Source organism: Asparagus officinalis, chromosome 7 (assembly GCF_001876935.1).
Source record: "Asparagus officinalis chromosome 7, Aspof.V1, whole genome shotgun sequence".
Taxonomy (NCBI): Eukaryota; Viridiplantae; Streptophyta; class Magnoliopsida; order Asparagales; family Asparagaceae; genus Asparagus; species Asparagus officinalis.
In genome coordinates, this window is record NC_033800.1 from 72,883,185 (window position 1) to 72,905,859 (window position 22,675).

General features: G+C 36.6%; 2 protein-coding genes across 2 annotated transcripts in view; one reads left to right on the forward strand and one right to left on the reverse strand.

Moving 5' to 3' along the window:
* Positions 1-3,400, forward strand: part of LOC109847342 (GDSL esterase/lipase CPRD49-like) — a 6,767-nt gene extending 3,367 nt beyond the window's left edge. Inside the window, exons 4-9 of the mRNA XM_020416575.1 lie at positions 7-84; positions 1,118-1,195; positions 1,292-1,432; positions 1,895-1,971; positions 2,056-2,214; positions 2,944-3,400. Of these exons, the coding sequence (XP_020272164.1) occupies positions 7-84; positions 1,118-1,195; positions 1,292-1,432; positions 1,895-1,971; positions 2,056-2,214; positions 2,944-3,088 (678 nt within the window). The 3' untranslated portion in view covers positions 3,089-3,400. The remainder of the gene's footprint in view (positions 1-6; positions 85-1,117; positions 1,196-1,291; positions 1,433-1,894; positions 1,972-2,055; positions 2,215-2,943) is intronic.
* LOC109848121 (signal peptide peptidase-like 4) lies at positions 4,059-21,381 on the reverse strand. Its single transcript, XM_020417468.1, has 14 exons — positions 21,087-21,381; positions 19,934-20,092; positions 19,731-19,842; positions 12,868-12,987; positions 11,784-11,935; positions 11,499-11,681; positions 11,130-11,164; positions 10,343-10,499; positions 7,348-7,401; positions 6,681-6,773; positions 6,450-6,592; positions 5,659-5,729; positions 4,710-4,793; positions 4,059-4,494 (listed from the first exon to the last, which is right to left on the reverse strand). The coding sequence occupies exons 1-14, from the start codon at positions 21,219-21,221 to the stop codon at positions 4,385-4,387; spliced, it is 1,608 nt and encodes a 535-aa protein (XP_020273057.1). The 5' UTR covers positions 21,222-21,381; the 3' UTR covers positions 4,059-4,384.

Here is a 22,675-nt window from a genome sequence, read left to right on the forward strand (position 1 = left end):
GTATTGTTTGGCTCCTCCATTGTGGAGTTCTCCTTCAACAAGGGTGGATGGGGAGCCATGCTCGCTGACCTCTATTGCCGCAAGGTGTCGTATATACACATTTTGCGCTTCTCAAGTTTTCTTTTAGTACTCTCTCCCCTAACAAATGCAAATTACCCATTAATGTTGTGTATTTTTGCAACATTTGGAGCTCTTGAGCTGATTTGCCATATAAAATAACTAGTGTGCACCCCGTGCAAAGCACGGGCTCCATTTTTTTATTTCCGCTGCAGTAATTATGTATTTTAATACAGTTTTTGTAAGCACTGTAGTAACATTTTTTTAAATGCTACAGTATCTCGTTTGAGCTACAATAATGTTTTTAAACGCTATAGTAACAATACTATACGATTTACTGTAGTATTATTGTAGCATTGATAGTGAATCTTGAATAGAAATGATAGGGGCACACTCTCTACCACACCTTCAACCACACCATATCTCTCGCTACAGTGCACAGGGCCCACATGAGATTTTATTTAATAAAATCTCATGTGGGCCCGGTGCACTGTAGCGAGAGATGGTGTGGTTGGAGGTGTGGTAGAGGGTGTGCCCCTAGTGCCCCTCAATCTTGAATCCTCCCATTATTATAGAGTACTCCCATTATCACAGAGGAATAGACTAGTTAGTTTGTTACTTGTGGAGCGAAGCGAGGGGGTATTACCGGAATAATGTTATTTATATTATTTCGTCGTCCATCATGATATAACATTACGACTATTTTAAAGTTGTGCTATAAATTAGAAATATTTTGTGGAAATAGTTTTTGTTTAGAAATGTTATGACTTTGGCAACTATTTTCTTAGAAACCTTAAAAAAATTAATGTAAGCAAATATACTTGAAAAATATTGTTATGATATTTTATTCATGATGCTGTCCTATTACGGTTTGATGGTTGTTTTCATTTTGTACCCTACAAATTATGCTACTTAAATTAGAAATGTTATCCGACACCACTTTAGTGAAACTACGGTGGGGAAGGAAAATTGGAACTTTGCAATTTTTGTTCTCATAAACTTACAAATTCGCAGCGAATTTAATTTAATTTAACAGTCTTCTGTTTGATGCGTTAAAAAGGCTGACGTTTTGGTGCGAGGATACGGTGGCTGGAACACGAGGCGTGCCCTCGAAGCCATTGACAAAATTTTTCCAAAGGTATTTTCTTGTTTTTTTTTTGTTTTTTTATGTTTTTCCCCCTCTAAAAACATGACGTTTGCACATCGAACTCTCGTTAATCACGGTGTTCATCAGGATGCGCCGGTCCAGCCTTCGCTCGTGATAGCTTATCTTTGTGGTAACGACTCGATGGGAGCTCACCCATCTGGCTTAGGCCCTCACGTTCCGCTCCCAGAATACATTGAGAACTTGAAAAAAATATTGGACCATCTTAAGGTATATATATCATCACTTTGTGGTTAGTATCAATGTTTTGAGCTTGCTATCTCACTAATTTTAGAGGGGTTTCTGATAGAGAACTTAAGGGAGATTTTGCGACATTTCGAAATTTGAGGGCGTTAGTATTGGGGATTTTGTCACAAGACATAAGGGAAGTTTTGTGACATTTTGAAAGTTAAAAGGGATTTATCTAATGAAAAGGGTAATTTTTGAAATTTAGCCTTAATTTTTTGACAAATAGAACCCTCTGAGGGTAAAAGAAGAGTTTCACCCCAGGGCTTTCATCTGCAAAAAAAAATAAAACTAGAGCAGCAGTAAGTTCAGAACAACGATAGTAGCTAGGGGGCGGGGTTTATCCGCACTATGCGCATTAATGATGCCCACTATTGGTCCTATATTTTGGGTCATTGAGGAATTTTTCTTTGATTTACCGTATTAATTACTACAATTTTTACTCAGAGCCTGTCAGAAACAACGCGCGTTATTATCCTCACTTGCCCTCCGGTGAACGAGGAATTGTACCGTCGGTTCTCAAGGTTAAGCTTCTTCTCAACCTCTTTAATTACCTTGATGCTAGCTCCTCTTGGTACATTTCTTAATTTGTTCTTTTCAAATTTTAGAGACCACCTTGATGTACTAGCTGAGATTATCCGAACAAACGAGGACCTCCGCAAATACTCAGAAGCATGCGTACAAGTATGCAAGGAGATGGATGTGAAGGTCATTGATCTTTTTACCGCGATACAGGAGAGGGAGGACTGGGTTACTTCTTGCCTTGAGTGAGTCTAAAATTTCTCAACTCGCCCTTTTCTTCCCTGGTTAATATAATTAATTACATCCCAGCGGCTTGACGTACGGTTAACCTTGCGATTCCTGATTGTAATTACATATTAACGGGGTGTTTGGTTGCACAAATTTATAGAAAAGTTTTCTCAAAATGTCTGATAATGGCAGGCAATTCTGTAATTAAAAATTTTCTGTAGATATCCGTAAACTGTGTTTGGTTTTTAAAAAAATTTACAGAAATATTTTCTGTAAAGTACAGAAAAGTACCAAAACTTACAGAAATCAATTTCCTCTCAAAATGGGCGAAAACCACCCAGAAATCCGACACCACATTAACATTTTTATATAAAGTTAGCACTTTTCTATAAATTTAAGGGGTGCTTGGTTCAATTTCTACAAATAATAGGAAATCTTGCTATTTTCTATAAAGTTATGGGTCATTTTCTTGTTTTGAATCAAACAAGCAAAGTACAAAAAAACAAGAAAATTGATACTTTTTGACTTCTCAAAACTTTTCCTATAACTTTTTTTAAGAAATACAAGGAAATCATATTTTGGATGGAAAACGTTTCCTATAATTTGTAAAAATTGAACCAAACACCGCCCTTTGTCGGACTCTTAAGATCACCCATGTAATTACGTACCCGGGGGGGTCACCCATGTGATTTCACCACCCCGCGATATACTCCTTGTTCATTACTTGTAAACTGTTTTCTTAACAGCGCCCAGGACGGGGTACATTTTTCGTCGGAAGGGAACAAGATCGTCGTCGGAGAGGTACTGAAGGCGCTGAAGGGGGCAGCGTGGCAGGCCGTCTTTACACTGGAAGTCGCTGCCGACCGAGTTTTCGGAGGACTCGGCCCATGATCTTGTCGCCGCCGATGGAAAATCCACCGTCAATCCTACCAAATTGACCATTTTCAAGGAAATACAGTTCGATTAGAACCTACGTGAGAGGGTTACGCGGCGCGCGTGTCTCCACAATTCGATCTGCTTCAGAAAATAAAATTAAAATAAAATAAAAAAGTGAGCTAGGCTGTAGGCTCATCTTGTCCATCTGTACGTGGTATATTGTTTGAGATCAAGAGAACATGTCTGGATTTCTTTCAGTACGTCCTCGAGAAAATCTTGGATTTTAGAACGCATTTTTTTCTCTCTCTTTGCATTGTTGTCCGCTTTATATTTAATAATTGCAGTTATTAAACTTGTTTATTGACAAAAAAAAAAGCTCCAGGGCGCAAAAGAGTAATAAAAAAAATCACTTAGGGGTCTGTCTGCAACAATAGAACTATAGAGGGCCTATCCACAATTAGATGATAGTACGATGGGTAAATCAGCAATTAACCTTGATGTATTTGTGTTAACGGAATAGCTTGGTGCTGCACAATTCCGTACCCCAGGAAATATCTGTAGGATACAGATATGATCACTCAAATTTATAACCAATAGGATATGGTTACGAATATGATTTTATAGTGAAATATCCAGACCCGTATCCAAAATATCCGAAAACATATTAGTCATACTGTTATGATAGTTTTAATCCTTAAATTATGAATTTGAGGTTAATTTTGATGATCAAGATGTCTAATCTTAGCTTTTAAAATATAATAAACATAATGATGAACTCTTTTGTATCAGATCAACTACATTTTTTTCAATACCATCTAGTTTTCTCATATCCATTTCATATACACATACAAATCTGCTTATACATCCGCATGTATATCCATATCTGTATCCGAGATGGATAAGCATATACGAAAATGATATCATATCCAAGCCGTACCCTGACCAAATACACCCCTATGCACAATTGCTAAGTGGCTACTATACATTTGCAGTATTTGTACTTGCCGTATTTATATATCATTTGTACACTTTGTTTATCGAAATAATCAAGTTTCTCCCATCAATAGCTACAAAGCTCATTGTACAATGTAGTTCTGTATCATGCCCTCAGACTTTGGGGTATGAGATCAAGACTCAATTATATTGCTACTACATATAAATCATTTCATGCAATTACAAGACTATAAGGTCTTCTACTTAACCACAATACACTAGTTAACGTACTCCCTAAGGTCAGGGATACTACTGTACCTGTATAATACACTTTAGGGTTGAATCTGAAGCAAAACATAGGCATTTTAGCTTGCATTCTTATTGGGAATCTGGTTGAAGATGAATGTGTGGACAAATTCTCTCAGGCTCCCCCTTGGTCCATAGATTGCGAAGTTCACCTCTTTTTCTCCCCAATGCCAAGAAAGTTCCTATAAGAAGTTTCCATTATATATTTGTACATATAGGAACACAAATCTTATCAGAATGCCTCTCATGTGAGTGGGGTATTCTGAACCAAAGAGAGTCCAAATCTCCAAATTGCCCCCTTACCCTCTTTGCAAATGGCTCAAACCAGCCTGCTTGCATGTGGAGTGTTCTGACAAAATTTGTACTATGTATCTACTACTTTGTAAAATTTGCTTACCAAGTGTAAAAGGAACAATGTAAAGGAGAGCAGGTTGACCATGCCCATCCATCAAATTCAAGGCGACATAAGTGATGAGGAGACCTAAAAATTATAGTACAAAGGTCAACAAAATTGCCAAAACGAATGATCATACTACTGCTCTTGCTGGCTGGCTTAATATTCAGAGCTATTTTGAGTATATATTCACAAAACTAATATGAACTTTGGGGCTTTTGCACAAAACTACTATGAACTTTTTATTAGAAAAAAACTACAATAAACTTCCAAAACTGCAGGAAAACACCCTGAACTGTTGGGAATTGTGACTAACGGGGTTAATGCCTTGGACAAAAGGTCTTATTTTTATCTATCAAACAATAAAGTTCATAAAGGTAGTATAAAGTACACAAGCACAAAGTTGTCCAAAACATGATGTACAAAGCACGTGACAATTTACCGTACTTGTCGTCAGACATGATAATTTTGTGAAAAATGTTCAAAGGTAGTCCTCTCTAATATAATTAAGGGTTTTTGAGATCTTAGTCCCTTAAATCTTCCATATTCTAAAATTAGTCCCTCAAAACATTGACTGTTAGGTTCCCAATTCTTAAGGTGGTCTGAAACTAGTCCCTCCAATCAAGAGTAAAATCAACCATTAGAGGGATTAATCTGATAACTTATGAGAATTAGGGGACCTAGTAGCAATATCAATGATTTGTGGAATAAATTTCAAAATAACTTAAGGATTGAGAGACTTATAGCAATTTCAATGATTTAAGGGACCAATTCAAAATATGAAAGATTTCAGGGACTAATATTAAAAAAGCCCTAAATTACAGTGCTTTTTCTCCCCAAAAAAAACACTCCAAGGTGCATGCTAGTTTTGTGATAGTTACTCTTATTTTGATATATCTCCTTTGTTTCAATTTGGCAATATAATTAACTCTAAGATAAATTTTAATCTCACCAGAACCATAGGCCACCATAGACCACAAGAAGTAACCAGCTCGTAGCTTCTTTTTTACAGCCCAATCATATCTGTAACAGGAAAGCAAGGACTGGAGTTAGTATTGATCCACATAAGATATGTGGTTCTGAGTAATGGCTTCATGCTACAGAACAATATTATATATTCAGCAAAATTGGCAAACATGGAAGGCGTAGGCGAATATGCAAAAAGAATAAAGTATTTGACAACTTCCTACAAGTACAGGAGTTGAAAGTACAAAGGTACTGTTTTATATAGACATGGACAGCTAAAAACATTTAAATACTCATGATAGATACAGAAACAAATATAACAACATAGAACTGATAAGAGAACAGTATAGGATTGGTAACTGCCTCCAATGTGGTAATGAAGTCATATTTGAGAGCCAAGAAGATCCAAAGAATAATTGAAGTCCTTAGTTTTGCCCTCAGATATCAACATGAAATAACCCCTATATGACCACTGCCAAATTCCTAACCAACAAAACTACATGAAGAAAATTGCATTTTTCACAAACAAATAAAGCAAACAAGCTTTACTTCCTCGAGCATTTCTTTCATCTCGTAAAATAATTTCTACTTGCCTTGTCTTTCCTATATTACTAATTAATGCACCTTTGTGAGACGAATGTACATTAACTATATTTGTTATATTTATGCAAATTCATGTAGTTTGCATCAAGGTACAATGACCAAACAAAAAACATATTGAACCTAGTTATAAACAAATTAAGCACAAAAATACCCCGTAGTATTTAAAGTTTTAACCTTAATGAAAAAGCAATTAGCAGCCCGGGCAAAAGGATATCTCCAAATCCAATTATGCTGTATCCACCCCATGGATCGAACATTCGTGGTATCTTAAGTAACATGGGCACACCATCCTCTCCAGTCTTATCACCACGTGCAACCTACGTAAATTACATGAAGTGGGTAAAAAAACCTGTTCATTAGGAATATTGGCTAATTCAACAAGAACAAACTTTCATGGAGACTTACGACAATCATAACACTTTCATGGAACCAACTTTTTGAGACAAAAACCCAAAAGATGTCATATAAGAAGGCACAACTGAGGAGAACCGTACCAACCTGATCATGTCCAGGAAATTGAAGTGTTGTTAGAATGAAGCAGTAAATATATGTTTTAATAAATAATAAAGAACAAATCAAGCAGCAACTTATGTGTACTAAATAACAAAACACCAACAACATGTGAAGTGCTCCATATAGATATATATTCATGTGGGCTTTAACATACTCTCACCAAAAGTGCGTCCACATATGAAGACACTTGCTGTCAATGATTAAGGGTGAAAGACAATACTGCTAATTTAGCATAAAAGTTCAAATCCTGAAACTTTCCAACATTTGCGAAGACAGCTTAAGTATCATGAATTTTGAATTTTTTGGATTGTATAGAAAAATGCAATTAGTTATAGGAACAAATTCATCATATTTTGGTAAAACTTGTTTTACCTTAAGTTTGAGTTTTCCATATAACCATTCCACATGACCAATTCAGTAAGCAGTAGGCTAGACGGAAATTCAAATGACAATATCTTTGATGCATGTCATTTGTTCTATAAGCTCATACCAAATGCAGGCTCAACAAATTTTCTGAATAGGTTTTAACGCAAAGTATCGACTCATAAGATCTTTTTACCTTGAGATTAGGTACTCGGACGATCTGAAGCACGGTAATAATCAATGCAATACCCTAGTAAAGAAAGAAGTATTAGCAGCGAGAGAAGGCAGTAAAATTAAAAAAGATAATGTACATTATAGCAAAAGAACATCAAAAAATTCCACAGTAACAGAGGTTTTATAGTAAAGTTGGTAGTTTTGAATCACAGAATGAAATTGAACCTCTTGAAGGCGATAGTATGAAGGTAGATAATGTTAGATATAGGTGCCCTGCAGGCAATAATTGTATATTGTAACAGGACCTATATGAATATAACATCCTTGTTCTAAATAATAGTATGTTATTTTGGTCAAATTTATCTGGTATTTTTTTAAATACAGATAAAGTTCTTAGAATGATACTAGACTATCAGACATTTCGGATATGATTGTAATGAAGAGATCTGATTTGTCGCTAACGTATATTCTAAAATGTTCTTAGTCGATGAAGTGTTGAAATGAGACATCATCACTTTGGTAAGACTAGGGTATACTTTATTTCTTCTTTGGAAGGACGATGATCCATCTCTTAGATCATTGATGTGAGACATCAAGATATAGTATACAGGTGACTCATTAGTGAATGAGTTGACTGAACGACTCACTGAGAACATCTAGTTGGTAATTATACTTAACTGTCAAATAGTAGTTCTCAAGTGATATAGTACAAAGTAGTCCATTGACCTAAGGCATGAGTACAATATCTTACATGTCAGTATAGGTGTACTTAGATTTTTACCTAACCACAGTTCTTTTCGAGTTGTGTATAACGGTTCTTGTTGGGTACATCCCGAGGCATAAGTAGATATTGATATGCTAATATGAGATTCGTCTCTCCCAGTATAGGGGGTTAATGTCATAAGATTGTATGATATAACTATAACCTGAAAATCCTTGGCCGAGATAAATAAGATAAACTGAGTGTCAGTTTGATCTTATAGGTTATGAGTTTAATATCTACAAACACTAATTGAGCAATTAGGGTTTGACAGTTTTCCATACCCTAGGCTTAATAGTTTGACATGGTTTGACGAAGAGACCGGACTGTATGGCATTATCACTGAGTGGTCCTGATAAAATTGTGTAAGCATCTTGCAGATATTTATCACAATTTATACCCGGGTAGTCTTCATGTGTAGCTAGCACCTCTGTTGTACTTATGGATATGATCCACTGCCGAGCTCTTAAGTTGGGCCCTAGAGTCACACCAAGCGCGTACTTGAATCCTATGAAACACAATTTATAGAGTGATGCGTATGATTGATACGCATATATGATTTTACCAGATACACATAAACGGTTATGTATATCGATAAAATCAAAATGCTATGTGCTTAGTAAATGAATTCTAGTATTTTTCCTATAAAGCTAACTTTTAGTTAACTAGTTGACTTTTTGGTCAACAGTTGACTTTTGGTCAACTCATTGACTTTTTGGTCATATGATGACTTGTTAATCAATGATTGAAAAATTACAAAATATTGTATTTATGAAATACAATATTGATTTGGTATTCTCATTTATGAAATACATATACCATGTATAATGAGTCATGAGATGAGTCATTTAGTGGTATGGTTTGAGCACATGGTTTATTAGCACATGATTTTAAAATGTAATGATTCATAAGATGATTCATTGCATGACTCACTAGATTAATCATTGATATTTGATTATTCATTGCATGACTCATAGGATGAGTCATTCATATCATGAATACATTTTACTCTATAAATATGAGCTCTCTTTCTTATGGAAAGGCTAATGAAAAATTGGTTAAGTGGTTTTTTTCATAAGAGAATAAAAGAGAGCTCTTTCTTATGGAAAGGCTAATGAAAAATTGGTTAAGTGGTTTTTTTCATAAGAGAATAAAAGAGAGCTCTCCTCTTACTAAATTCTAGCAATCTTGAGTAAGAGGAAGTAGTAGGATTTTATAGTACCCCGGGTAGATATCTTATCTTATGTCTCAAGAAGGCTCCGATTTTATCAAGCCCACTTGAAGACTTGGAGATCCACTACGAGGAGATTTTCTACTACAAGGAGCAAGAGCTAAGGGTTGTTCGATTTTCCATCGAATCACGCTTCGAAAGTATGACTTTCTAACTCTTGAATGCTCTCTTTAATATAGAGATTATGTTAGATTTAATTAGGATGGTCCTATTATATATTTCATGCTCTCTACATGCATAGCATAATTACATATAGTCTTCCGTTGCGTATTTTGCATGTTTTTAGCATGAATTTCCTTCATGGTATCAGAGCCATGGTTCCATCTAATTAAATCTACACTGTTTTCCCCTAAATTATATACTTCTAACACTTCCAGGTTTTACGTAAGGCAAGATAACATAACAAAACCATGATAACTGACCAAAAAAACTTCAAAGAAACGATGTTACTGGGTTTACAAGATTTATTAAGCAACAAGAAAAACTGTCCAATCCACCATTTGAACTTGTTTAACATTGACATGTTGCATTTTCATGTTTTATTTTCTTCCATAGACAATATTTTAGCTTCATCGAGAAAAACATCCAAGCGTGTAGATTTCACAGAAGCCAGAGAGGACCAGGTATAATAATCAGACTTAACTTGCATATTTATCAAATGTAACATTAGTTTTCCAACAATCCCAATTAAAGTTTAAAGGCCCATAGACAAGCACCAAGGTGAAACTTTTTAAGGAATATGTGCCAGAGCAATGAATGCAGGTATCTCTTTATAGTTACTAAAGATTTCTAGCTTTTTCTTCAAATGGGTTTTTATAACACCAAATAACAAATGAAGTGCAACACAAATTTCCAAAGTTGTTTAAAAGCAAAAAATCCCAAGTTTCCATTTCCAGTAAAGACAAATGGAAAAAAGGGCATCATTTTCAACACACAGTTAACACAATATATAAGATTAATATAAAACTAGTAGCACAAATCACTATATGAAAAAATATAAGTAGAAAGAAGCATTTATATTCTTACCAGAATATCTTGGCCTATCCAAGCAAAGGATATACGACGATAAACAGCCCAAATGACAGCAAACACTATGCAGAATGGACAAACAGCCAGTGTAAGGTATGAAACAGCTCCAAAAAAGGGCACTTTTATATATGATTCCCCAGCATTTTTAAACCACCTGAAGGAGCAAAAAGTAAGCCAAATCAGACACAGTAGTACTAGAAATGAGAATGCAATCTGTTCTTTACATGTTCAGAAAGAAACTAGCACCATCAGCAATAATTGCAGGTGATTTCCATTAATATAAATAAAACATTTATCACTATGCCCAACTGACGAAGGGCTATTTACTTTAGTAATACTGCTGATAAAGTCATAAAAGACCTAAAACATATATATTCATCAAATTCAGCACATGCCCAGCTCAAGGATATCGTGATTATAAGCAGTATGGTTTTTCTTTCTTTTCCTATGAACCTTTTTTCCCGAAAACAACGAAACAAAATTTACAGTGCGTTTCCAATTTAACCATGCATCATTCAAATTTTCAAGAAAAGAACTTAAGTTTGCTGAGTCTCTATCCAGTCAGCAAAGATTCATCATGAAAAAAAAAAGCTATAACCTTATAAATGAGAACTCCTAAAAGAACATGCTGCAAAACATGAAATATGCTTTAAGCATGAAAATGACGTATAATGAATCTCAACTATGGATTGTAACAATGATCAACATATCCTCAATGCAGCTTAATGACCAATCATAATAAACTAATACAATCAAGGATAAAATATAGAGATGATTAGCATACCGTGATAGCAAAGCCACCAAGCATGTTTGTAACCCCTATGGAGAAAAAGGAAATAAAGTTAGTTCCTAAACAATAAGAAATAAGATCCAACACTTTTCAATTATTCACCAGTCAGATGCTAAGAAAAAATATGAACGCAAACTCTTTGAAGCAACCGATACTGCTCAATGTGCTCATGAGTAAATTGTATCCTACATCTACAAATTAATTTATTCATAACAAATGTATAATCTTTTAGAAAGTTTTATTTGACTTTACTTCCACTTGGGGTAATACAAAATGTCTCAGTGACTGCTAGCACAAATCCTATTGTATTACTCAATCACATATCTAAATTATTTTGAATCAACTACAAGTTAAGGAGAGCACCTCCACTCCACCGATGCAAAAGAGGACCACCAGAAGCTCCACAAACCAGAAGGACATGAGTTTGTAAAGTAGGATCAAGAAGAATGATGCAATAACTACAAATAAAACTGCTGATGTTGTGTTGATGTCCACAACCCCACTCACACCCAAAGCTTCTACATTAAGTAAATCATCCGGTGCATCCTGAGAGAAGTAACACTATAATCAGTTATACTTTTCTTTTGCGCAAAATTCAGAAAGTATAAGAACCGTGATTGAAAAAACTCGGGGACTACATATAAGAACCTTCAATAATTTTTCGTGTTCAATTGATGCTTCCCAGGCACTCCATGCTGACCAAATGGATGCACACAAGATGGTACCAATAGCCATGAGCCACAAAAACACTTCTGCAGTATCCACAAGAGGACGATCTGGAGAGTACAACTGCACTGAGACTGCAAAACACGAATCCATTAACTTCTAAGAGTTAAGAGGTCTAGAAATGAATATTACACTATTACAGTCCATCAAATGTCAACTACAGGCCACTACATATTAAAATGTCTAGCTGAGGTATACTAGCATCTATACCAGTATTTTAGGTGCATTAGATATATTTTTTCTCCATTTAGTACTATTAAGTTTCTATGCTATGCTTAATTCACTCACTATCTCATTTGGATAATTACTCATCTTTATGTACCCATAGTTCAGCCGCTCATCTTACAATCATATTAGATAGCTCCTTCTTTAAATATGATAACCCACATATTTTATGAATCATATGTCCAAATACTTTGATTGCATTTGTATGTGCACAACAAAATTGGATATCATTGACAGGCAGTAGCACCTTAGAGTTTCAAGGCTTACCTAATTACTTGCAATAATCAATCCAATTAACACCCCCCAAACAAAAAAGAAAAAAAAGAAAAAAAGAAAAAGAAAAACACACACTTATACTTTTTTTTAATTAACTAGTCTTCATTGCACATGTTCAAACATCTTAATATCCCTCATTATATCCTCAACAAAACATCTCACCAACTTCCAACACTTGTTTATATCGCCGTCCTTTTCTGGTCTGTGATATCTTGTAATGCACCACTGGTAGTAGTTCATCGTTCTACAGTTGGTAAAAACACAATAATTATGACATACGAAACAGCAGTTTCTGTAAACAGCCATATACTGACATAGTAAATCAGAATCTTTCACGTGGTCGATGATTTTATATAAGAATTCCCTTGTAAATAGTTATAAGTTACATGTATCCCTCATATAACATTCAGTTTGAGTAATGGAAAGAGAATCATACGAGCACTTACATCAGATACAATATTTGACGCTATAAAATACAATACTTGCATACGAAAAAAAAACTCACCTGCATCACCATTCTTGAGATCTCTCTCTAAGCTTGAACCCGCATCTTGCGGCAGCATAACAGCAGGTATATGTATATTTAAATCAGTCTCATTACTATCACAAACCATCTTGTATAGTTCTGCAGAATATAAGAGCAAGTATTAAACAGATCAGACCAAACAGGCAAACAGTATACAAGATAGTAACAAATGTGTCTCCATTTGTTACATGTGCATATAACTTTAACATGCAGAAGCAAGGAACAAGTAGAACTAGAATGCTGCTGAAACATTACAAACATATGGAATTGGTTCTCGTGTCTTCACTTATAGATGTTAACATTAGAATATCCTAGAATAGCGATGAAAGCAAGACACGCCACATTTATGCATGTGCCACACAAGGTTTTAAATGTTGGATGTCAGGGATGTCCGACGCTTACAATCCATGTTGGATTGCAGAAGTCAGGGAAATATCAAGGTGTATGTTATAAATATCGGATTGTCACATTAGATGGTGCGCATATATATAATACAATGTCCTAAATGCAATTTAAACATACTTAACATCTATAGTCTAAACATACAAAATATAAATAACATATGATGTTTAGGTTCACTAACCGATTCTAAAAACTTGCTTTTTGATCACAAGTGAAAGAGCAAGAGATAGAGAATGAGAGGGAGAGAAAGAAAGAGAAAGAGGGAGAGAGAAACAAGGGTAGGAGGGAGGCCTTACTACCCTTCGAAACCTCAATCCAATGTTGAAATTTGGTGGCAAACGCTCAGTCGATTTCGCCTCCAGAGAGGAAATGAAGGAGAAGGAGCAGAGCAATTTATTTTTGAGACATGATTTTTCCCTAGACTTGGCAATCAGGTTCTTTTAATTGAGAATGTAACAATTGGATAATCAGGTTTGGGTTTTGGATTAAAAACCCAAGCTTGAAAGAGTAAGGTCTTAAAAATTAGCATATCGGCCAATATTTAGAGGTCTACATATTAGCTGACATGTCGAACATGTCCTGACATTTATCTACAAAACACCATATGACTTAGGAAGCATGATATCATGGCCTTAGGGCTTCGTGTGTGTGTGTGTGTATATATACACACACATATATATATAATTATATATATAGATAGAGAGAGAGAATAATGGGTATGCTTGATACCAAGCACCAAAGGTGACCAGTTCTCATCCACTCATTCAATTATCCAACTCATATATCATGTGAATGTGGTTCCCCCTTTAAATAAGTTTATGAGAATAAACCACCTCGCCACTTTATGCTTGGTACTAAGCATACCCATTATTCTAATAAATACACGCGCGCACACACAAAATTACACAAACACATACATATGAGAAAAATGGGTATAGTTGGTACTAAGCACAAATTTGGTGTTTCGTAGTGACGTGAATGCTTCTCATCTACACAATTAAAGGTGTCCATTTAAAAATGGTCTCTACTTAATTACTCACTCATAAATGAGCGGATGAGAAGTGGTCACATCACTACCAAGTATACTCATACTCCTCATGTGTCTGTATGAGAAAAATGAATATGTTTGGTACCAAACACAAACTTGGTGTTGTGTATTGAGGTGGATGTATCTCAACCTCACACCTAATGTTATAAAGTAGAAAGAGAAAATGTGTCACATGGGGATGTACTTTCCATTTAACTAACCTCACTCACATCTATGTTTGAGATTCCTCTACCTCACTACCAGTGTTGTAAAACACGCTCTGGGCGGCCGCCTAGGCGCCCGCCTAGGCGGAGGCGGTGCCCAGAGCGTGTCGCCTAGCCCTGAGCGGCCACGTCTAGGCGCTGGGAGCGCCTAGGCGGCCGCCCAGGGATAAGCGGGCCGCTTAAGCGGCCCGCCCCACTTTTCCATAGGCAAATTTTGAGCTGGGCGCTCCCAAAAACCCGAATAAAAAAAAAGCCTAACCCAAAACCCGATACCCAAAACCCAAAACCCAAACTCAAAAATAAAACCCTAATCTTCGATCTCACCTTCGTCTTTAACCGACTTCGGACTCGTCTTCGACTCGTCTTCGTCTCCAACCGAGCTCGTCTTCGTCTTCGACTCGTCTTCGACTCGACGTCGACGACTTCCGACCGAGTTCGTCTTCGATCTCACCTGCCGAGCTCGTCTTCGACTCGACGACTTCGGACCGAGCTCGCCTTCGACTCGACGACTTCCGACCGACCGAGCTCGTCTTCGTCTTCGACTCGTCTTCGTCTCCAACCGAGCTCGTCTTCGTCTTCGACTCGACGTCGACGACTTCCGACCGAGTTCGTCTTCGATCTCACCTGCCGAGCTCGTCTTCGACTCGACGACTTCGGACCGAGCTCGCCTTCGACTCGACGACTTCCGACCGACCGAGCTCGTCTTCGTCTCCAACCGAGCTCGTCTTCGTCTTCGTCTTCGTCTTCGACAGTTCGTCTTCGTCTTCGTCTTTAGCTGACAGTTCGCTTCGTAAAACCCTAATCCTTTTTATTTCGGATTTCAATTTCCTTTTTTTTATTCCGAGCTCGTCTTCAAGTTTTGGGTTCTCATTAATTTGATATTGTAGGCTTGTGTAACTGTGTTGATAATTTTTATTGGGTTCAAGTCTTAAAAAGGCAAAATCTGTGTTGATTGGTTCAGGTTTGATAGATTCTTATTACTTGTGAGGATAATAAACTTCTAGTTATTGGATATTATATGCCTTGTCATTTAGTATGTATGCATCTTTGATTGACTATTATACTTTGGATAGCATATGTGTTGTGTTGGTATTTTTGTATTTATGTATTGTTGATTGAGTATATATATTTATCTTCAAGTATCACAATTAAAAAAAAAAACCGCCCAGAAGAAAAAAACCGCCCAGAAACCGCTTAGGCGCCCGCCTAGGCGTCTAAGCGCTGGGCGCCAAGTCCGGCGCCCAGGAGCGCCCAGCGTTTAATGTAACATTGATAATCTATGTTGCATGGGTGTGGGTATCGGTACGGGACGGGACACGGCAAATTTGCAAAAGGTAGGGTATGGGGACACAGTTATATAAATATTTATATACACATTATATATTGAAATTGGAATTAATAGTTTACATGAGATCAGTATTTTTAATTCCCGTATTATGAGAAATAAAGTTCCTACAACATTTTTATGTTCCTTTTATTATGTGGATTATATATTGTAAAAACGCTATTGTTTTAATTAGACAACTAGATGACATTAAAATCATAATTTGGAAACCCAACAAGTTCCAAGAAAGTGGATGTGTATGATTTATGTCAAGAAAATGTTTAACAAGTGTTCTAATTTAAAACATGTATTATTTAATTGGGTACATGCCAGAATAAACGTATGCATATATGCAAGGAATGTCCAAGAAGTTTGGGTATGAGTATGGGTATGTGTCACCATATTGGGTAAAGATACGGATTCATGACAGAAGTATGTAGGTAACATAGGCTATAATGAGTGAAAATTTGACTGAGAAATGAGTAAGTCAAGAAAAGCACCGCAATCATTGTGGATAATTCCAAGTAAAGTAACATCTCTCTCTCTCTCTCTAAGTCAAGAAAAGCAACACGGTCAATGTCGATAATTCTAAGTAAAGCAACATCTCTCTCTCTCTAAGTCAAGAAAAGCACCAGGTTCATTGTGGACAATTCTAAGTAAAGTAACATCTCTCTAAGTTAAGAAAAGCACCAGAGTCATTGTGGATAATTCTAAGTAACATATCTCTCTCTGGATAATTCTAAGTAAAGTAACATCTCTCTCTGCATGCACGCACACCAATACCCTGACACCCACTAATGCTACATTTGGTTAGCAGTTAGCCGCTTCTCATGCTTCTGTAGTGCATCATAAGTTGTGAAATTTTGGATAAAAACTCACACACATGATTTGTTTCATTAACATAACCGACATATGACCAATAATTCTCCAATTCTTGCTCAAAGATAAAATAATTATGGCCAATTTTAACCACCACCACCACTCCCCTCCCCTCAACCCAAAAAGAAGAAGGAAAAAAAACACACAAACACAATACCCATAAGAGATTGCTTGTTTCATCAACATAACATATGCCATGGGTTGTGAAATATTGGATGAAAAACTCATAAACACGGTTGCTTGTTTCATTGACATAACCGACACAAAGAGCAGAGGCAGTGCTCCTCTTTCTACGAAGATCTTCTGACTCATAAATCTTTTCTTCCTTCTAATCACCATGGTCCACAGAGATTCCTCTTGCTTAGCATTATTCAATAACCACTTCCCCAAGGATAAGCGGGCCGCTTAAGCGGCCCGCCCCACTTTTCCATAGGCAAATTTTGAGCTGGGCGCTCCCAAAAACCCGAATAAAAAAAAAGCCTAACCCAAAACCCGATACCCAAAACCCAAAACCCAAACTCAAAAATAAAACCCTAATCTTCGATCTCACCTTCGTCTTTAACCGACTTCGGACTCGTCTTCGACTCGTCTTCGTCTCCGACTCGTCTTCGACTCGTCTTCGACTCGACGTCGACGACTTCCGACCGAGTTCGTCTTCGATCTCACCTGCCGAGCTCGTCTTCGACTCGACGACTTCGGACCGAGCTCGCCTTCGACTCGACGACTTCCAACCGACCGAGCTCGTCTTCGTCTTCGACTCGTCTTCGTCTCCAACCGAGCTCGACTTCGTCTTCGACAGTTTCTCACCTGCCGAGCTCGTCTTCGACTCGACGACTTCGGACCGAGCTCGCCTTCGACTCGACGACTTCCAACCGACCGAGCTCGTCTTCGTCTTCGACTCGTCTTCGTCTCCAACCGAGCTCGACTTCGTCTTCGACAGTTCGACTTTAGTCTTCAGCCGACAGTTCGCGTCATAAAACCCTAATCCTCTTTATTTCGATTTCAATTTCCTTTTTTTTATTCCGAGCTCGTCTTCAAGTTTTGGGTTCTCATTAATTTGATATTGTAGGCTTGTGTAACTGTGTTGATAATTTTTATTGGGTTCAAGTCTTAAAAAGGCAAAATCTGTGTTGATTGGTTCAGGTTTGATAGATTCTTATTACTTGTGAGGATAATAAACTTCTAGTTATTGGATATTATATGCCTTGTCATTTAGTATGTATGCATCTTTGATTGACTATTATACTTTGGATAGCATATGTGTTGTGTTGGTATTTTTGTATTTATGTATTGTTGATTGAGTATATATATTTATCTTCAAGTATCACAATTAAAAAAAGAAAAACCGCCCAGAAGAAAAAAACCGCCCAGAAACCGCTTAGGCGCCCGCCTATGCGTCTAAGCGCTGGGCGCCAAGTCCGGCGCCCAGGAGCGCCCAGCGTCTAAGCCCTTGTTGATTGAGTACATATTCATTTTTCTCATACAGACACATGAGGAGTATGAGTATACTTGGTAGTGATGTGACCACTACTCATCATAATCTATATGTAGAAAAAATTATATTGTTTTGAAATTAATAATTACTATTTTAGCTATGTGCAAAAGAGACGGCTATTAAACTATCTAAAAAAATCAATATATTAAACTAGGGTGATTCATACACTAGAGGACTCCAAACTATGAGAAATTTTTACCATATACATCTGATGATGTTTTGAACAAAATGTACGATACGGATCATGAATTTAATGAACCGATTAGTTCATTTCATGATTAGATTTCATCTCATTATATCATTACTCTCTCTATGTGTGTGATACATACATACACACATATTTGTGTGAGCGCGCGCGTGTGTGTGTGGAAATAATGGGTACGAGCCGACTCATTTTGCTAAATGAGTCACCACCTCACGCATGCGCATACATACATACATACATGTATGACAACAGGTCGATGGGTGAAAATATTTGATACAAGTGGAAGGAGCTCTACAACCACAACATGACACAAATCTAGGGACTTGTTTATGAATGGCAATGAGGAAGCTGCCCTAATGAAAAGCAAGGAAAATACACCCATAAAAAGACTAAATGGCACATATGTTTCACTACTTTTACACTTAAATACTCAAAGTTATAAAAAAATAGCACTTTAATACCCTAAGTTGTAAAAAAAATAGTACGTTAGTACCTTCTGTTAATTGTCATGGAAATATTCCTAAGAATATGACCTCTCAACTAAGAGAATGTATTAAAGTGCTACTTTCTTATAATTTAGGGTATTATATTGCTACTTTGCTATAATTTGGGGTATTAAAGTACTACTTTTTTCAACTTAGACATTTAAGTGTAAAAGTGATGAAACAATAGGGTATTTAAGAGTCAGTTTCTTACAGCTTAGTGTATCAAAGTGCTACTTTTATTACAGCTTAGTCTTAGTGTATCAAAGTGATACTTTTTACAACTTAGGGTATTTAAGCGTAAAGGTTGTGAAATAATAAGGTATTTAAGTGCCATTTAGCCCCCACAAAAATGACTCCAAATGTTTTAATGAAGATCAGAATAAGGATAAGCAATTTAAATTAGTGGAACAAATAAGACTCCCACAACTAAAAATTAAGCTATAGCACATGATAAATCTAGTAAGCTTTTGTCTCCGACCTATTTGATGTAAATATTTCAACAGGCTAGTCTTCAACCTATTTACAAATGAAAAGCTGGAATGTTCATTGTATGTGGACTCTATTAATGATTAGCATTAAAAAAATAGTAAAATAATATATAGTTCCTTCTAAAAGCAATATTTCCAGTTGCGCATGTTTGGTCATAAGCAGTCTAGCAAAGCTTCTTCTTTTTATTTTTGTTTCAGATGTAAGGAACCTTATTTTCCACATATAAGAATTTTCTCAAATCCGTCAAGAATAAAACTTGAAGATTCTGACATTAGACCATAAGGCACATGCTACAGAAAAGAATTTGTTTACCTTTCCGGTTATTTATAATAAGTATAGCAGAAGCCCCAGCAGCTTCAGCAACCCTTGCCTTTGTTGTAAACTTGCATTTACCACGATGCACTATGAGAACCTCTCCTACAAGCTAAATGATGAAAGGCTCAATGTTGGAAGTGCAATAAGAAAAAGAAAAATAATTTTCGTTCTAATTAAATAGTAATATGCAAAAGAAAAACCTTGTTTTTTGGTGTAGTACAACAATCAGGAGGGTCAGAAATGGCAAGGTGACTACGATTAGCATATTTCTCTTTTGACACGATTGGAGGGCCAAATCGAGCGCCAACACCGACAAACTCACTGCCTTCTTTGTCATTAATCCAAGTTTGTACTTTAACCTGAAAATGACAAATGGCCAAATTATCAGCAAGCTGTACTAAATTACACAATCTTGGTCTAAATACAAGTTCAATGTAATGCTCAACAAAGAAGCTCTAGAATGTTTATACCACACCAATAAATCAAGACAATGAGCACTTTAATCTTGGCCAAGCTCATTCTCGCTGCTTACTAACTTCTAAAGAAGGTACTACTAGAATCCAACACTTGAAGATACTCCATCACTATCTTGATCAAAAAACAAAGTATAATTATCTAAACCCTTTATCTACATTTCTATCTTATGACAAATTATCAACAGTTGACTAAACTCTGCACACTTTGCAGATTTGCAACTTCTGGAAGAATATTGGAAAAAAATAGAATGTGCATAATATAATTGAGGAATTTGCACCATTCTCATCTCTAGCTATCATGATACTTCCTCCCAAAAGGCAAGATCTCTCCACATGAATACAGAAAAGGAAACCAGGCCACTCCTAAAAAAACATAAAAGTTGCTAAAAGAAGCAAACGGGTAAACAACGTGCATTCATCACTCAGGAATACATTATTCTATCGAATACAATTTTATAGATAAAAACAAAGACTTTGCACGCTTCACACTTCTCCAACTAATAAGAAAAAAAAAACCAAAAGTAACCCATAAAACATGAGACCTTGTAGTTGTAAAACAAAAAATAAAAAGCTATCCAATTAAGAAACACTAAAAAAATTACCAAAAAAGAAACAAATTGGTCGGAGAATGCGCATCAACTATCCAGTGCTAGGTCGTTATCTTCAACAGATCTCTCAGCAGCACAAAAGGAGAAGAAAAACCCAAGCAAGTGGGTTCAGTACACGAACTAATCACTGACTTCTAAAAATTTCAGCATATCCCCAAAAAAGATGAGGACTTTTAGCCACAGAACCAAAAAGGGAACCAACCCACTTGGTAAAAACTAGAAATTTTGCTATAAAAATAAAAAGCTAAAGGGCAGAAGAGAAGTCTCACCAGCACAAAGTTATTGGAGCATCCTGGCTGCTTAGGGGCTTCGTCATCCTCATGAACTATGTCACCTCCAGTGACCAAAACGGGAAGAAGAAGCAACAGGATCAGAGAAGTGAAGAAGAACCCAATGGAACCCATGATAATTATGGGCGAGAGGAGCAACAATTTATCTGGGCATATGGAGATAATTCAGAGAAGAACAGGAGTTGATGTTAGCATGGAGATGCTCAGCGAGGAGGGAGGGGGAGAGAGGGGAAAGTTGGGGGAGGAGAGAGAGAGAGAGAGAGAGGGATGGTGCTGTTTTTGCGTATTTATTATTATTATTATTGTGAGGTGTCAGTCACAACTACAAGACCTTTGTCTCTCCCCTCCACTCTCTTTATTTAATTGGGGTTAATTTTACCTTTTCTTTTCAGCTTCGCTTGCTTTTTATTTTCTTCCTGTTCTTCCTCGCCCTTTTTTGTTTTCGCTTTTTCCACTTTTTAATGCCGGATTAAATGGGGAGGGGTGGGCTGGGCTGGGAACGGTTATCACATCTTGATCAGAAATCGTGACACGATTATATCAAAGTTTCATACCACCGCCCCCCAGAAATGCCAAAGTTGCGGTTAGTGCTGAGGAATATAGTTTGGACGAATTTTCAAAACCAACCTATTTCTAGATTTAATCCCGAAAAAAGATCTGTTTTAAACTTATTTTTAAAAACTAAGCGCTGAAATCAGGTCGGTTTTTGAAAAAAAAAATTCTGAAACTTCACGGGAGTTGAACTCCCGTGAAGTTTAGTAAATCTGTTAAACTTCACGGGAGTTCAACTCCCGTGAAGTTTCGTAGTTCAAAAGAAAATTTGAACCATGAAACTTCACAGGAAGCAGCTTTACTAAACTTCACGGGAGTTTCAGAAGCTTTTTCACAAAAAACCAACCTCTGAAACCAGGTCGGTTTTTACAAATAAGTTCAAAATAGGTCGTTTTTGGGATTAAATGTTCAAATAGGATGGTTTTGAAAATTTGTCCATTATGGTTTTCTACCCTAACATCGGTTGGTGATGATGATGATGATGATTATTATTTGACCGAAATCTGAACTCACATGAGTTATTTTTTTCCTCCCTAGTGTTAGACCCTAGAGGGGGGGTGATTAGGGTCTTATGCTAATCTAATCCGATTAAATGCCAATTAAAAACTAATTAACAAGTTATCCTAGCAAGTGTGAAATATAACAAGATATGTAAGCTAGGATAAGCAATATGAACAATGAGATATATCCTATATGATGAATATATATATATAGATATATAAACAACACAAGGGTAAATAATCTAAACAAGATAGTGGATGAAATAGATAATGAGCTAATGACAATGGCGATATAAGATATGAACATAAATATAAATGAACGCCAAAGCACACTCAAACAAGCAATATGATCACGGAGTTCGGACCTTCCGTCCTACGTCTCCGCTCCCCACTCCCGGGGAGAAATCCACTATCAACCGGGTTTTCTACGTTCACCCGAATAACGTTTACACCTCACAGTATCGGTTTTCAACGCTCACCGATCAACGTCACTCCTCACACTCGGTTTCTAGCTCA